Source organism: Peromyscus maniculatus, chromosome 6, assembly GCF_049852395.1.
Source record: "Peromyscus maniculatus bairdii isolate BWxNUB_F1_BW_parent chromosome 6, HU_Pman_BW_mat_3.1, whole genome shotgun sequence".
NCBI classification, from domain to species: domain Eukaryota; kingdom Metazoa; phylum Chordata; class Mammalia; order Rodentia; family Cricetidae; genus Peromyscus; species Peromyscus maniculatus.
In genome coordinates this window covers 40,986,495-41,000,928 of record NC_134857.1, presented here as the reverse complement: position 1 = coordinate 41,000,928, position 14,434 = coordinate 40,986,495, and the positions used below count along the sequence as shown (strand labels likewise).

Here is a 14,434-nt window from a genome sequence, read left to right as displayed (position 1 = left end):
TATGTGGTCATACCAACATAAAGGTAGCAGTATTACTTTATCTTTCAATAGCCCTTAAGTAACAATAACAATTTCTAGCTGAATGCATTAAATAATTATGCAGATATTCATAAGATTATACTGCCACCCCAACATGAGTTAAATTCACTTGTTTCATTTGGTCATTCTAATTTTATTATTTAAGAGAATTATATAGACCAATGTCAAAACTATATGTATAGCAAAGTTCATTCACAGATTAATCATTATTATCATCACAGATATTATCATTCATTACCAGGTTATCATTTTTATTCAGTTTTGTTTTAACCTTCCATGGTTTCTTTCTGGGAAAAAATATATCTATTCAGATATATATTAAGCACATATATTTTACTTTCTTCCTTTTTTATGCCATTTTCATCTCCTGGCAGCATAGTAATTACTAATAGTGACTTAATTATCATATTTGCAAATTTTTCTCATTCTAGTAGATGAAACTTTTCCAAACTAAATGCATGAACTCAATTACAGTAACATTTATACTTCTCCTTGCTAAGCCATTAATTCTTTTTTCCCTCCTTTTTTTTTTTAAAGATTTTTATTAGTGTGCACATGTAGCATATACCTATGGAAGCCAGAAGAGGGTGTTTCATCCATTAGACTCAGAATTGTAGGTAGTTGTGAGCCACCTGATGTAGGTGCTGGGAATCTAACTTGGATCCTCTGAAAGAGCAGTACTTAACTACTGAGCCATCTATCTAGACCCTAAGTCATTGATTTTCAAATCTGAAGAGTATTTTTTTTTTTTTTTTGGTTTTTTGAGACAGGGTTTCTCTGTGTAGCTTTGCGCCTTTCCTGGAGCTCACTTGGTAGCCCAGGCTGGCCTCGAACTCACAGAGATCCGCCTGGCTCAGCCTCCCGAGTGCTGGGATTAAAGGCGTGCGCCACCAACGCCCGGCTTCTGAAGAGTATTTTTTCATGGCAAAGAATAAGTATTCTTTCCATCTTGTTAATAAACATCCCAAGAAACTAGCTTACCTAATATTTTTCTTTTTGGTCAATGGGCTGAGAGATGGCTCCAAAATTAAGAGCATTCATTGCTCCGCCAGAAGACCCAGCTTCAGTTTCCAGCATCCACTTGGCAGCTCACAACTATCTGTAACCCCACCTCCAGGGAATACAACACCCTCCTCTGGATTCCATGGGCACCAGCACATAAGTGTTGCACAGACACATACATAGGGAAAACACCCACCCACATAAAAACTAAAACATTTTACAAAATATCAACAAAAACCTTTTGGAGTGCATTGTATGTTTCTTATATATCATTTGACAGAAGCTATACCTTGGAAGCACTGTGCTTTCTGTAAAGTGTGGTGGTCCATTCACCATGTACAGTCCTTCCGATCCTCGGACTAAAGAAAACAATGGAAAGAAGCTTGTTTACTCTGCTAAGAAATACCCAGTGATATTACTGGATGTTAATGAAAAGCAAAGGGCTTTCAAAATACAGTGAAATCATGAAACATTTCCTTATACTATAGAATGTTAACATTTCAAGTCCCCTTTCTTGCCTTTTCACTTCAAAATCATATAACTGAATAGAAATAAATCTGCAACTTGAAAACTTCAAAACAATGTAACCATCAAAACAAAAGCAACTGGGTCACAGTAGAAAGGGCACGAACTTAGCTGGACACAGTTAAACAAAGAGAACAGTAACAAATTTAAACAATCCAAGGGAAAGACAGAAAATGTCAACAAACAGAAAGAAGCTTAAAAAGAAGCTGGAAAGAAGAAAAAAGACTGAAAGAAGCTGGAAAAAGAAAACAGGCTGCAGGCCTAAAAGAAAATGGATGTTAGGTTAAGCAATGTGTCTTAATAAAACCTCAAGAGTTTCGGACTGATTTCTAAAACCAGATATGCATTTTGAAAAGATCAGTCTGGTACAATGTAGAAAATAAACTAGACATAGAAAGTCTGTAGTAGTTGTCAGAGAAGACTGTGGATATTTGATTCAGAGAGGAGCAATAGGGATGAAAAGCAGGAAATGAGGATGTAACATGTAGGAAAATGTAACAGGACTTAATGATGGGTTGCTACTTCAATAGCACTTCAAGTACCCAAGAGAAGAAAATTGAACTAATGCTCAAGGCTTCTATAACATTTCCATTTCTCCTAGTCAGACTCTTCGACCCTTCTCTTAGTTACTAGGAAAGCAATAAATTAATATATGGGGTGGGGCTTAGCTCCAATTCTAATCCTCTCCTTTCTTTCTCTAAGAACTGTTAAGAGACAGTTATTAAAATAATACTTAGCCTAAGAATTAACTAGCTCAATTTCAGGTATCAGGAAATCCAAAAGAACAGTAAATAATTTTAGTTAGAATGAAAGTAAAGGAACCATAAATGATATCTACATCTTTATGGAGTAGCCAGTTTAGTAAATAGAAAACATGTAAGTAGACACATAAAACCTCTAGGTTTGTTCGACATACGTAAGCAAACAGCTGGATGCCACTTTCTCATATGCAGAATACCAGCTGGACTATTTTGGGAAGACAGCCCCCATCAGTACCCTACAATAGAATGGAGCCTGCCAAGCTGCTTTGTCCATTTCAAAACTGGAAGTCTGTACACAATGACTTACAGACTATTTGATGTGCTCCTGTGTGCTAAGTACTGGAGATTTGAGAAGACTTTCCCACTTTCTTCAGGGTGATTTCTAGCTGGGTGTGGTGGCACTCCTATCATTCCAATACTCAGGTGGCTGAGGCAGGAACACAAAAGAGTCTGAGGCCAGTTTGATCCACTGCTCTAATTTGAATCAGTGCTGAAGATAATCATTTAAAAAAAAACTATAATGAAATTTGTAAAATGTTCTGTGCCAAAATATGTCCTAGACTTTAACACTGTGAAGGTTTGTGAACTTTTTTTTTTTTTGATATGAGACAAGGCCTCATAATGTATCCCCATCTGGCCTAGCTAGACCTCTCTGTATAAACCAGGTTGGCCTGGAACACACAGATCAGCCTCCAGTGAGGTACTATGCCTCTTTATACTGAAAGACCCCCGCTCCATTATGAGGATATGGGGCGTTGGGCCGATGTTATGCCCCCCCAATAACTTGGCCTTAGAAACGCCATTCTACAGGAATCAGAAAAACAGGAGTTCACAGCTGTGACTAACTAGCCAGCCGGCCTTAGAAGAAAAAGATAACTATGGCCAGCCATCGGGCCTAAGATAGGGGATAATTGGGTCAGCGGCCTTGGGAGTAAGACAGTTGATATTTTATGGCGGGCCCCTGGCCTTGAAAAATAAACAGCTGGCCTGGACAAGGCCAAATCAGCCACACACATGCGACCCCAAGTTCACCCTGGCCTTCTTTGAAACAACCAATAGGGACCCTGTAACTATGCTTCTCGCTTCTGTAACCGCGCCTCTGCCCCTGGGATCCCATAAAAAGTCCCCCTTGCCCTAGGAAGGCGCGCAAGTCCTCCAAGAGACTTCGCCCCAGGTACCTGGTCTAAATAAACCCTCTTGCTTTTGCATCTGATCTGTGGTTTCGGTGTGTTCCTTGGGTTTGGGGTCTCTCCCGGAGAAAGATCTCAGCCGGGGGTCTTTCAATACATTTATTATTAAATGTATAATGATGGAACTTTATACATTATAAACCATTATTATTATTATTTTTACTTTGTGTGTGTGTGTTAATCAACCTTATATACATTAAGTGTATCTACCATTGAGCTACCTCTATAAGCCCCGAAGTTTTCTTTACAGCATTAAAATTCTGCTACTACACAGGGAAGGTGGCAGCATTTCTCAGCCCCAAACCTGCTGCAATGTACATAAGATACATTAGAATTTAGAATAGGCTGTATTTGCTTAATATTATAATTAATTTTATTAAGAGTCAGTATCTCACTGTGTAGCGTTGGCTAGCCTGGAACTTTCTTAAGTAAACCAGACTGGCCTTGAATTCACAGAAATCTAACTATCTCTGGCCCCTAGCACTGGGATTAAAGGCATGTCCTACCACATCCAGCATAATCCATATGGTAACAAACATTATAGGAATAAAACAAATAAAGATTTAAAACTAGGGCATTTATTAAGGCCATACCTTAGTTGTACATTATGTAGAAATTTAGCCAGTGTAAGGTCACTCTCACAAAGGTGTAGTAGAATCTAATACACTAAAGAGTTTTTTCAGAATTTATATACAAATCCAGAATAGAATGGCAAGCTGTCAGCACAGTCCTAGTAAGACTGCACTACAACTCCAAAATGCGAACGTGATCAAAGTGTTCCGTTACTCTCACTGCGAGCCCAAGCGCATGTGCTTAAACTGATGGACCAAGAACAGGAAGCTTTTCCTCATCTCAACTCAGTTACCCATGTTCTAGAACAGGAAGCTTTCCCTCACCTCACCTCAGCTACCCATGTTCTAGACCAGGAAGCTTTTCCTCACCTCACCTCAGCTACCCATGTTCTAGAACAGGAAGCTTTTCCTCACCTCACCTCAGCTACCCATGTTCTAGACCAGGAAGCTTTCCCTCACCTCACCTCAGCTACCCATGTTCTAGAACAGGAAGCTTTTCTTCACCTCACCTCAGCTACCCATGTTCTAGAACAGGAAGCTTTCCCTCACCTCACCTCAGCTACCTATGTCCCAGAACAGGAAGCTTTTCCTCTCCTCACCTCAGCAACCCATGTTCTAGAACAGGAAGCTTTTCTTCACCTCACCTCAGCTACCCATGTTCTAGAACAGGAAGCTTTCCCTCACCTCACCTCAGCTACCTATGTTCTAGAACAGGAAGCTTTTCCTCACCTCACCTCAGCTACCTATGTTCTAGAACAGGAAGCTTTTCCTCACCTCACCTCAGCTATGTTCTAGAACAGGAAGCTTTTCCTCACCTCACCTCAGCTACCTATGTCCCAGAACAGGAAGCTTTCCTCACCTCACCTCAGCTACCTGTGTTCTAGAACAGGAAGCTTTCCTCACCTCACCTCAGCTACCTATGTTCTAGAAGAGGAAGCTTTTCCTCATCTCACCTCAGCTACCTATGTTCTAGAACAGGAAGCTTTTCCTCACCTCACCTCAACTACCTATGTTCTAGAACAGGAAGCTTTCCTCACCTCACCTCAGCTACCTATGTTCTAGAAGAGGAAGCTTTTCCTCACCTCACCTCAGCTACCTATGTTCTAGAACAGGAAGCTTTTCCTCACCTCACCTCAGCTCAGCTACCTATGTTCTAGAATAGGAAGCTTTTCCTCACCTCACCTCAGCTACCTATGTTCTAGAAGAGGAAGCTTTTCCTCACCTCACCTCAGCTACCTATGTTCTAGAACAGGAAGCTTTTCCTCACCTCACCTCAGCTACCCATGTTCTAGAACAGGAAGCTTTTCCCCAGCTCTAGTGACACTTTTCACTGGTAGCACTGATCCTCTACATTGTTCATTTCTAGCAACAGTACGGGATTAGACAACCATAAGGGTTTTTCTAAAATTTGTATTGAAGATTTATACTTCATACTGAGGCAGATGGTAAACCCCAAAATAGTAGCAGTAAGAAAAAACAGCAACAAAAAGAAAAACAAAACCCACGTCAACCATACTCTTAGACAGAATTGAAGTCTTAGAAAACAACATGTGCCATTTTAAAAGCCAGTGTGAAAACTGCCACGCTTTTCTGGCTCAAGTAACATTCAATATCTCATGTAATCTATTCTTGGTATCTGCCTTTTTTAGGGACAAGCGAAATCTTGAGCCAAATTAATCAACTGCTTTTCCACACGCACATGCTCATGTTCTTATTTATTTGATTTTATTTTTAATTTATTGGCTTATTTACTTTTGAAACAGAGTCTCACATTGTACTTTAGGCTGTCCTGGAACTCACAGCATTTCTTCTGACCAAGTCTCCTGGGTGCTAGGATTATAGGTGTAAGCCCCCACATCTAGCTGTTCACATTCACATTCTTAAAATAGGAAACTCTGAAAACAAAATACCCAAAGTTACTTTTCATGAATATGTATATTGAATGAAAATGAGCACATAACCTCTCCAAGGTATGTACTGTTGAGGAGATTTTACTGTAGGTATGAGGGAGAGAACAGCCAGAGGCATCTGAAGTGTCCAGACTCAACCAGACCATGAGGAGGGAGAGAGTAAGGGGGAGAGAAAGAGAAAGAGAAGAGAAAGGGAGCCAAGATAACGAAGAAAGATAGCCGAGAGCATGGCTGAAATGGCAGACTTTACAGGTCTCGGGAGCTATGGGAAGGGAGGGAAGTGGCTGGGTTAGAGAGGTTTAGAGTAAGGGGTATGGTGAAAACAGCTGAGAGGAGACAGGACGCTGCAACAGGTACCTGCAATTGCTGAGAGAGAATAGAGGCTGGCATGTGCTAACAGGCACCACAGTCGGTCATTTGTCCTAAGTTTCTTGGGAATCTGACATATGTGTAATAAAATCTTCTAGGAACACACACACACAAACCAAAAGAACCTAAGTAAGGATTGTAGTTTGGTGAACACTACTGTGCCAGTGTCAACGTCCTAGTTTTGCTAAAAATTTAATGTTTATGTTATGTCATCATTGGAGAAGGCTAAGTACTTTCCTTTTTTTAACTGTTCTGCAACTTTCATGAGTCTTAAATGATATCCAAATAAAAACGTTTTTTAAAAAATTATTTTTAGTAATAATTTGATGACAGGATAGCAGAACTTTAAGACTTCAATATTTATCAAAAATGGCTCTGCTTTTAGAACAGCAGACAAAAATCTGTAGACTCAAAGCTTTTAAATAAATGTGAGACACACACACACACACACATATCATTCTGATAAGGAATTCAGAGTATAGTGTTTGAATGTGACAAAGTGAAGAGAATGTAAAATTTGCTAAAATAGTGTATTTACACTCAGTATGAATCCGTTTTTGATGACTAGGGAGTTGGCATAATGGATATCATTTTTACATACCTAACATCAAATCATTCTTTAGGAAATACTAACTTCCTTTAAGAATATTCAAAGGAAAGAATATAATTTGGCCCTGATCTCCTGAATAATAGTTGTCTGATATAAGGATGAAGAGTGAAGTCAAGGCAAAGACAGCCAGCCTTGAGATTTCTGTTGGGAATGCTGGCCAAACAACAAAACACTCTTCCCTTCAGAGTTACTAAACTGTTGACTATCTGCCTGAGGATGAATTTGTCTCCTTTAATGAAGGAAAAGCAAGAACCAGGGAATAAAAAAAAACTTTTCATTGACACTTAAAAAAAAGTGTTTAAAGACTCACTTTTTACATGTTTTGGTCTTTTCTCATTTTTGACTTAGAATCATAACAATAAAATTCACTGTTAAGCTCCAAATTATTCACAGAAATAAAAATCCATAAGCATAAGTTAAACAAAATTTGGGAATTTAAAAACTTAAAAATAAGAATGTTCAAAAGATTAAGCAGTACATTTTATTGGCAGAATATACAGTGGAAATATCTGAGGATTATCCTGACCCTGCAAATTTGTGGTGTAAATCTGGCCAAGTAATCTTTGGGCATCTAAGAATTATGAGACTATGAGAAAGTGTCAGAACAAAGACTTTAACTTTGAGTATTGTAAGAAAAATTGTCATTCATTGTTAATTTGATTATACACAAACAATCTATTCTTCATTAACTTATTTTCCTATGTTTACTGTCTATTATTTACTGGGTTTCCAGACTAGGTATTGAAAAGGATGAAAAAGACTCAATCCCTAATACCAAGAAATTTACAGTCTAGCAGGGAAAAAAAAAATCTAAACATAAAATTTCCTTTGTGAAGTGTAACAAAAAAAGAAAATTCCCCTAGTATATAGAAGGTATAAAAATAGCTCAGAAAGTGGCCGGGAAGTATGGGGAATTGCTTGGAAGAAGCTTGCAAAATCAACAGAAAGAATAGGATAATCCCACAGAATAGTTTAAAGGACTTTATTGAACAACTCCGTACTGATGGAATACAAGATAACAGGGGATAGAAAAGCAATAATGTCAAGAGCTATTCCAGGATCACAAGTGATCCATATGATGGGCTAAACAGGATCTACTTTACACTGGCTCAAAGGGCAGAATATTTACTAGATTTTTAATGTACGAATTTTTTTTTTTTTTTTTTTTTGGTTTTTCGAGACAGGGTTTCTCTGTGTAGCTTTGCGCCTTTCCTGGAACTCACTTGGTAGCCCAGGCTGGCCTCGAACTCACAGAGATCCGCCTGCCTCTGCCTCCCGAGTGCTGGGATTAAAGGCGTGCGCCACCACCGCCCGGCGCCGAATTTTTAAATAGTATCCAGATACTCATTTAGTATTAAAACCTCTAAGTAACAGAGTCATCTTTATGAAGCTAGAGAAACTATTTAATTACATAATTATCCCATTTAAACAGTCTCAGAGGGCTGGAGAGACGGCTTAACATTAAGAGTACTTGCTGCTCTTCCAGAAGACCCCGGTTCAGTTCTCAGCACTCCCTTAGGGTGGGGCTCACAACTGTAACTCCAGCTCCTGGGAATCCCACAACCTTTCGGGGCCTCTTAAGGACTGTACTCCGGTTCACATGCTCACACACAGACACATAAGTTTAATAATAAATCTAAACAAAACAAAATAATCTCAGTCTGGCATAGTGTTTAGCAGATTATAGCTACCATCTTACAAATATTTGGTGAATAAATTATGGTAGTCTAAATGAATAGGAGTACGCATGGATCTTAAAACGTATTCCTAGAATGGCAAGAAGTATAAAAGCTTTAACATGCCTCAGAAGGTCATAACTCCCAATTCTCAAAAATATACTTTTTCCCTAATGATCTCGTCCTTCCCCGATGTTGTCGAAGAGGTTATTTTCTTTAAAGCACTACAAACTCTGCCAGCTTCAAATTCCCACGAGTCTTCTAATGTTCTACTTCTTAAAATGCTCACAACTGCTTCAATACAGAAAACGTTAGAATAACATTATCCTGCTCAAAGCTGCCACCCTAGGACACATCTTCATCACGAAATCTAACCTGTACCAGCATTTTCTCACTCCCTATTCAGTCCTACAAAGCTCATTTAAAAAAAAAAAAAAAGGAGTACATAATTTTTAATTAAGCTCAGATGGATTTGATGTGTGGAGTCGCGTTTCTTCGACTATAGAGGCAGATGATTTAAGAAAGGTCCAAGCAAACACTAGAACTGCAGACCAGAGGTCCCACAGCTAACCGGCACTTTCTGTTGTCTGTCCATTCCTGTGGACGGTGAAGAATGATGGACGTGGATGGAAGTGGGAGGAGGGAGCATTAGAGGCGGAGGCTTCACTTCCCATTGCCATGCTACTATCGAATAAACCAGAAGACATCCCGGTCCTTCCGCTGGCCACGAGAAAAAGCAAGTCGGACTCCAAGGCTTGCCGGGTAAGTCTCCAGCGCAAAGACACAGGAAGAAACCACCCCGGAGAAAGAGCCTCACGCTCTTTTGGAACTCACCTGTCAACAGCGGTGTGGACGGCGCCATCTTGTCCCGGAAAGAGAAACCCACGCGCCGGGGTGAGAGTTCAATGAAGGCCGAACCCGGCCCCTACACGTCTCCCCAAGCTTAGGGACAGCGAGCGGGTGCTTCCGGCGCCGGTCAGCGTCGGGGCCAATTTACTTCCGGCCTCTGCGCGCGCACGCGCAGCTCCGGGTCCTCGCCTTCCGGAGCGTGGAAGGGCCGGGCTGAGGCTGCGGCCGGTCCTCGCCCTCCCTCTCCGGAGCGGGCGGAGCCCGCACTTCCGCGGGGCGGGGTCTGCCCAGTGCTGACGTTGGCAGCCGAACCCGGAGTAGTTCGAGGCTGCCGGCTGCGCGGTCCGGTTGTTGGGCTCTTGCTTCTCGGCCCCGCGGCCCGCTCTCCCCCGGCGCGCCGCCCCTAGGAAGCTCAGACCGCTGTGGTTGGCGGCTGCCGGCCCTCCGGTGCTCCAGCGCTCGGCATCCAGGCCCAGTGGCCGTCGGTAAGCGTAGGCACCGCGAGCCGAGCCTCCCGGCGGCCCGGGAGCGGCGAAAGAGCGAGTCCGAGAGGTTCCTGCGGGCAGGTGGCGCCGCGAAGATGGTCGCCAAGCAGAGGATCCGTATGGCCAACGAGAAGCACAGCAAGAACATCACTCAGCGCGGCAACGTCGCCAAGACCTCGGTAAGGAAGAGCGGGCACCCCTCTCCGTGCCGGCGCCGGCACCGGGGGACCGAGGCCCGCGCCGGGGCCGCGGCGAGTTCTCCCCCAGACCCGCCTGACTCTGGACTCCAGCTGCGGTGGAATCTGGGGCGGGAAGAGAGATCTATGAGATTTGTGAGATGCAGGGTCGGGGACCTGGCCCTGGGTTGGAGGCCGCGGGAACCCGGGATCCAAGTGGTTTCTCTGCATTTGAAACTGGATTTTCCTTTTTGCAGAGAAATGCCCCCGAAGAGAAAGCGTCGGTAGGACCCTGGTTATTGGCCCTCTTCATTTTTGTTGTTTGTGGCTCTGGTAAGTGTTTAGAGGCGCTCTTGGTTTGGAATGACGTGGTGACCATTCAGTGGTAAGTCCTATGCACGCGTTGTTCTCAACCCACCTGCAGAGAGTTTCTCAGAATTGTTTCTTGTGAACCAAGTTACTTGTATCACAGAGGGTGGTGCCCCAGAAATTTCTCCCACCTTGATTTGTGCACATAAAAGATTTAAAAAAGAGAGAGAGAAAGAGATCAGATCTTCCTAATGATCAGTTGGAAGAAATTAAAGACCAAACTCGTGGAATAAGAATGATTTGTAACCCCATTATCAATGGTGTTGCAAAAATCTTAAGAACATCGCGAACATCTGGATCCTAGAACTCGAATGAACTGTATCAGCATCTAAGGTCTCTATGTCAAAAACTAAGTATATAAAGTAAGATAGTCCAAAGAATTGATTGTCTGTGGAGGAAACATACTTCTTTGGCAATTTAATGTATGAGACAGATGTTTTCAGGTTAATGAAATGTATGTTGAGAAAACTTAGTTACTAAGTTAGGCTGCTTTTACGGTGGTAGACCCTTGCCTCTGCAGATGTGTTACAGAGTATCTTTCTGCCCTGTGTATTGCTTTAATATTGAGATAGATGCTTTTGTTTTCCACATTCTACAGTTACTGGGGTTTCCATTTCACATTTCACTTTGTCTTTCTTCTAAACAACTGGAAGCTTTCTTGATATATGGCCAAGAGCCAACCTGTTTATATAACCCAAAGATTATTGAATTTCAGCTTTGTGAGAATGAAAAAAATATGCAAACATTAGAAACCAGGCCTTTAAGGATTTGTGAGAAATAAATTGAAATAAGTCTGTGGTAGAAAAACTCATTTGTTTTGGTGCTTTTAACTTCTGAAATAATTTCTGTAAAAAATAAAATAAGCTCTTTTGGACACCTTACAGGTAAAATTGAAGGAACCTTTGATTGAAGAAATAATTTGAGTTGGAGATGTAGCTCCACTGCAGAGTACTTACCTAGCATGCATGGGGCCCTGGGTACCATCCCCTGCACCACAAGATAATAATAATGTAAAGGCATTAATTATTTAATTATGGTAAACCCACCTTCGCTTCCTGTTATAATAAAGTTAGATTAGTATTTGTAACAATTTTCTGGATTCTGCAGCTACTGTAGTAGATTACTTTTCTGTTGACAGACCTATTCTAGTCAGCTTATTTTAATATTCTCTCTTTCTCTTTACAGCAATTTTCCAGATTATTCAAAGTATCAGGATGGGCATGTGAAGTGACTGACCTTAAGATGTTTCCATTCTCCTGTGAATTTTAGCTTGAACTCATTCCTGATGTTCGATGCCCTAGTTAAAAACAATTCAGTAAATCATCCTGCCTCAGAAATGACGTTTTCATATCATCCTTCATGTGGCATTCCAAGGTTTCCTCAAGAATCATTCCAGGTTTTCTAGTCCATACCACAGTGCCTTGCAAAAGCACCACATGAATAAAGCAATAAAATTTGATTATTAAGTTCCAATAGTAGACTGTACTTATTCAGTACAGAATGGGTTTTATTGTGGTTATTAAAACTTATGGCTAATTAGATTAAATCTGTGTAGACAGGGTATAGATTTTGTTAACCCTAATGTGTAAATGCAATTAGCTTAATTTAAATTTTGGAATCTTAAGGTTTTATATAGCTAGGCACTTTATTACTCTCTTGAATTGAAAGCACACTCCATTATAGGGTTATGTGACTATCCTATAATAAGGTGCTTATAAATGAACTATTCAGCCTAGTTTTACCACAATCATTGTCACCTAAAATTTTTTAAAAGCTTCAAGGGCATAATATAAGTTGAGATGCTTACAGCTGCATCTGTTTTAACGATAATGTTTCTGTTACACAGCCTTGAATTTTGCATGAGTAAGTATAGTCACCTAAGATCCCATTTGAAACTCAGTTGAACATTTTATAACTTAATCAGTGATTGCAGTTTCACTAAAAGCTATCATGGTGGAATGAAATTAGGGAAGGTTTGCTTATGTTATACTGATTTCACCAGAATTAACTTATCAAAGGGTTTTCTGTGCTAGACGAAACTTAAGGTGGAAAGACTATAAGAAATAAATGCCTCATCAGAACATGTTGAGTCCAGTGTGCCATAAGATATCTTAGCATGTTAATTGCACTTTTAATCACCAAAAGGCACATCAACTGAAAAGTTATGATTGGAATGCCCCTAGGGTACTGAGTAGGTCAATCTAAAGTAGCTTTCGGAATTAAGTGAATTTACTGATACGGATCAGTCTAGTCTTCCTTTGTATGACTTTGTAGGTTGTGATTGATCAAATTTCTTTTTACTAATAGTAAGAGTGAGAGTGATGAGGCAGGTTTGGGGCTTTCTGGTACTGTCGAAAACTACAAGTCCTGACTATGTGTGTACTTAGCCAGAACTTGGTGCAGAAGCTGAGCAATGTCTGTGTATGAACTGGAAGACGCCTGCTTGTGTTTGCTTTGTTAATTGCCTCACTCCTGAGGCGATTTCTTGAAATAACCTGTTTTCAAAGGAACAGAAGGGAAATTTGCTACCTTGTTCTGTAAGCAGTGTAAACCTCACAGGGGACTTTGTCTCCCCTCAGATGTGGAGGAGAGTGAAGGAAAGGTGGTTAGGGATGTACAGGAACTTAAGTGTATTGGAACAGGAAAGAAAGTTGGCTGTGGGTCTGCAGGGTCATCACTGATGCTTACCTGCCTCTTCACCCATGAGTGAATCCCTGAACTTGATTCTCCCTCTGAAGCAAGTCTTGGTTAACTAATTCTATTTTATTATAACTTTAAAAGTGAAAGATATTCTCTAAATTTATAGCAGGTGCCTTATTTCCTTTGAATCAAATCATTCCATACCAGAATTTCCCTCGCTTTACTATAGATAATTGGCTTTAAGGTATTTTTGTTTTTAAACATACAATATTTTAATTAATTTGTTAAATTGCTATCGCAATCATTTCACATTTGTAAAATTACATTCCCTTTGTATCTCATGTAATTTACCTATTGAGTGAATTTTATATTCAGGTTGGATTATGCATGTTTGGGTCAATGAAAGCTGTGTCTGTTTGATTTATGGTTTAAAAATAAAGTTCCCTGGATATTTGATGTTTTTGTTGTAAAAGAAAATGATTTTGCAGAATTCTTATTTAAGTACTTTTCATAGTTCATAGAAAATTATTTTAATGAGTGCCTGTATTTAGCCAGGTGATGGTGGCACATCCCTTTAATCCCAGCACTCAGGAGGCAGAGACAGGCAATTCTCTGAGCTCTAGGTCAACTTGGTCTACAGAATGAGTTCTAGGACAGCCAGGACTACACAGAGAAAACCCTGTCTCAAAAAATTTAAGAAGAAAGGAAGGAAGAAATAGAATGCTTGTACTAATTAAGTGTCTTAGTTAGGGTTACTACTATTGCTGTGATGACACACCATGACCAAAAAGCAAGTTGAGGAGGAAAGACTTTATTTGGCTTACACTTCCATATTGCTATTCATCATCTAAGGAAGTCAGGGCAGGATCCTGGGGTCAGGAGCTGATGCAGAGGCCCTGGAGGGGTGCTTCTTACTGGCTCGCTCCTCGTGTCTTGCTCAGCTTGCTTTCTTATGGAACCCAGGACCAGCAGGCCAATGATAGCATCACCCATAATGGGCTAGGCCCTCCTCCATCAGTCACTAAGAAAATGCCTTACAGCTGGGTCTTATGGAGGCCTTTTCTCAATTGAGTTTCTCTCCTTTTGAGTAGCTCTAGTTTGTGTATCAAGTTGACATAAGACTAGTCAGCACATTAAATCAAAAGAAATAGTACTGAGATGCACACATAAGGTCTGTAATTGAATGTGATAGCAAGGAAAGTGTGTAAAAAGCAAGAAACACTTCCTACTTAGCAGATAGTTGTTACTACCCAAGGTTGGT

The 14,434-nt window shown here is 40.7% G+C and overlaps 2 protein-coding genes across 5 annotated transcripts in view; one reads left to right on the top strand and one right to left on the bottom strand.

The window, feature by feature from the left end:
- The window catches only part of Eif2a (eukaryotic translation initiation factor 2A), a 30,517-nt gene extending 20,882 nt beyond the window's left edge, over positions 1 to 9,635 (bottom strand). For 2 of the 4 annotated variants that reach the window (XM_006994642.4, XM_006994643.4), the window contains exons 1-2: positions 9,489 to 9,628; positions 1,331 to 1,400 (exon numbers count right to left, since the gene is read on the bottom strand). In XM_006994642.4, coding sequence (XP_006994704.1) covers positions 1,331 to 1,400; positions 9,489 to 9,516 — 98 coding nt within the window. In that variant the 5' untranslated portion in view covers positions 9,517 to 9,628. Of the gene's footprint in view, positions 1 to 1,330; positions 1,401 to 9,488 lie in introns of all 4 variants that reach the window. The other 2 variants (XM_076574123.1, XM_042279079.2) reach the window with 2 other exon arrangements.
- Positions 9,636 to 9,732: 97 nt separating this feature from the next.
- Positions 9,733 to 13,629, top strand: Serp1 (stress associated endoplasmic reticulum protein 1). Its single transcript, XM_006994644.4, has 3 exons — positions 9,733 to 10,167; positions 10,422 to 10,497; positions 11,719 to 13,629. Exons 1-3 carry the CDS (start codon positions 10,084 to 10,086, stop codon positions 11,757 to 11,759), a joined length of 201 nt encoding a protein of 66 aa, XP_006994706.1. The 5' UTR covers positions 9,733 to 10,083; the 3' UTR covers positions 11,760 to 13,629.
- The last annotated feature ends 805 nt before the right edge of the window (positions 13,630 to 14,434 follow it).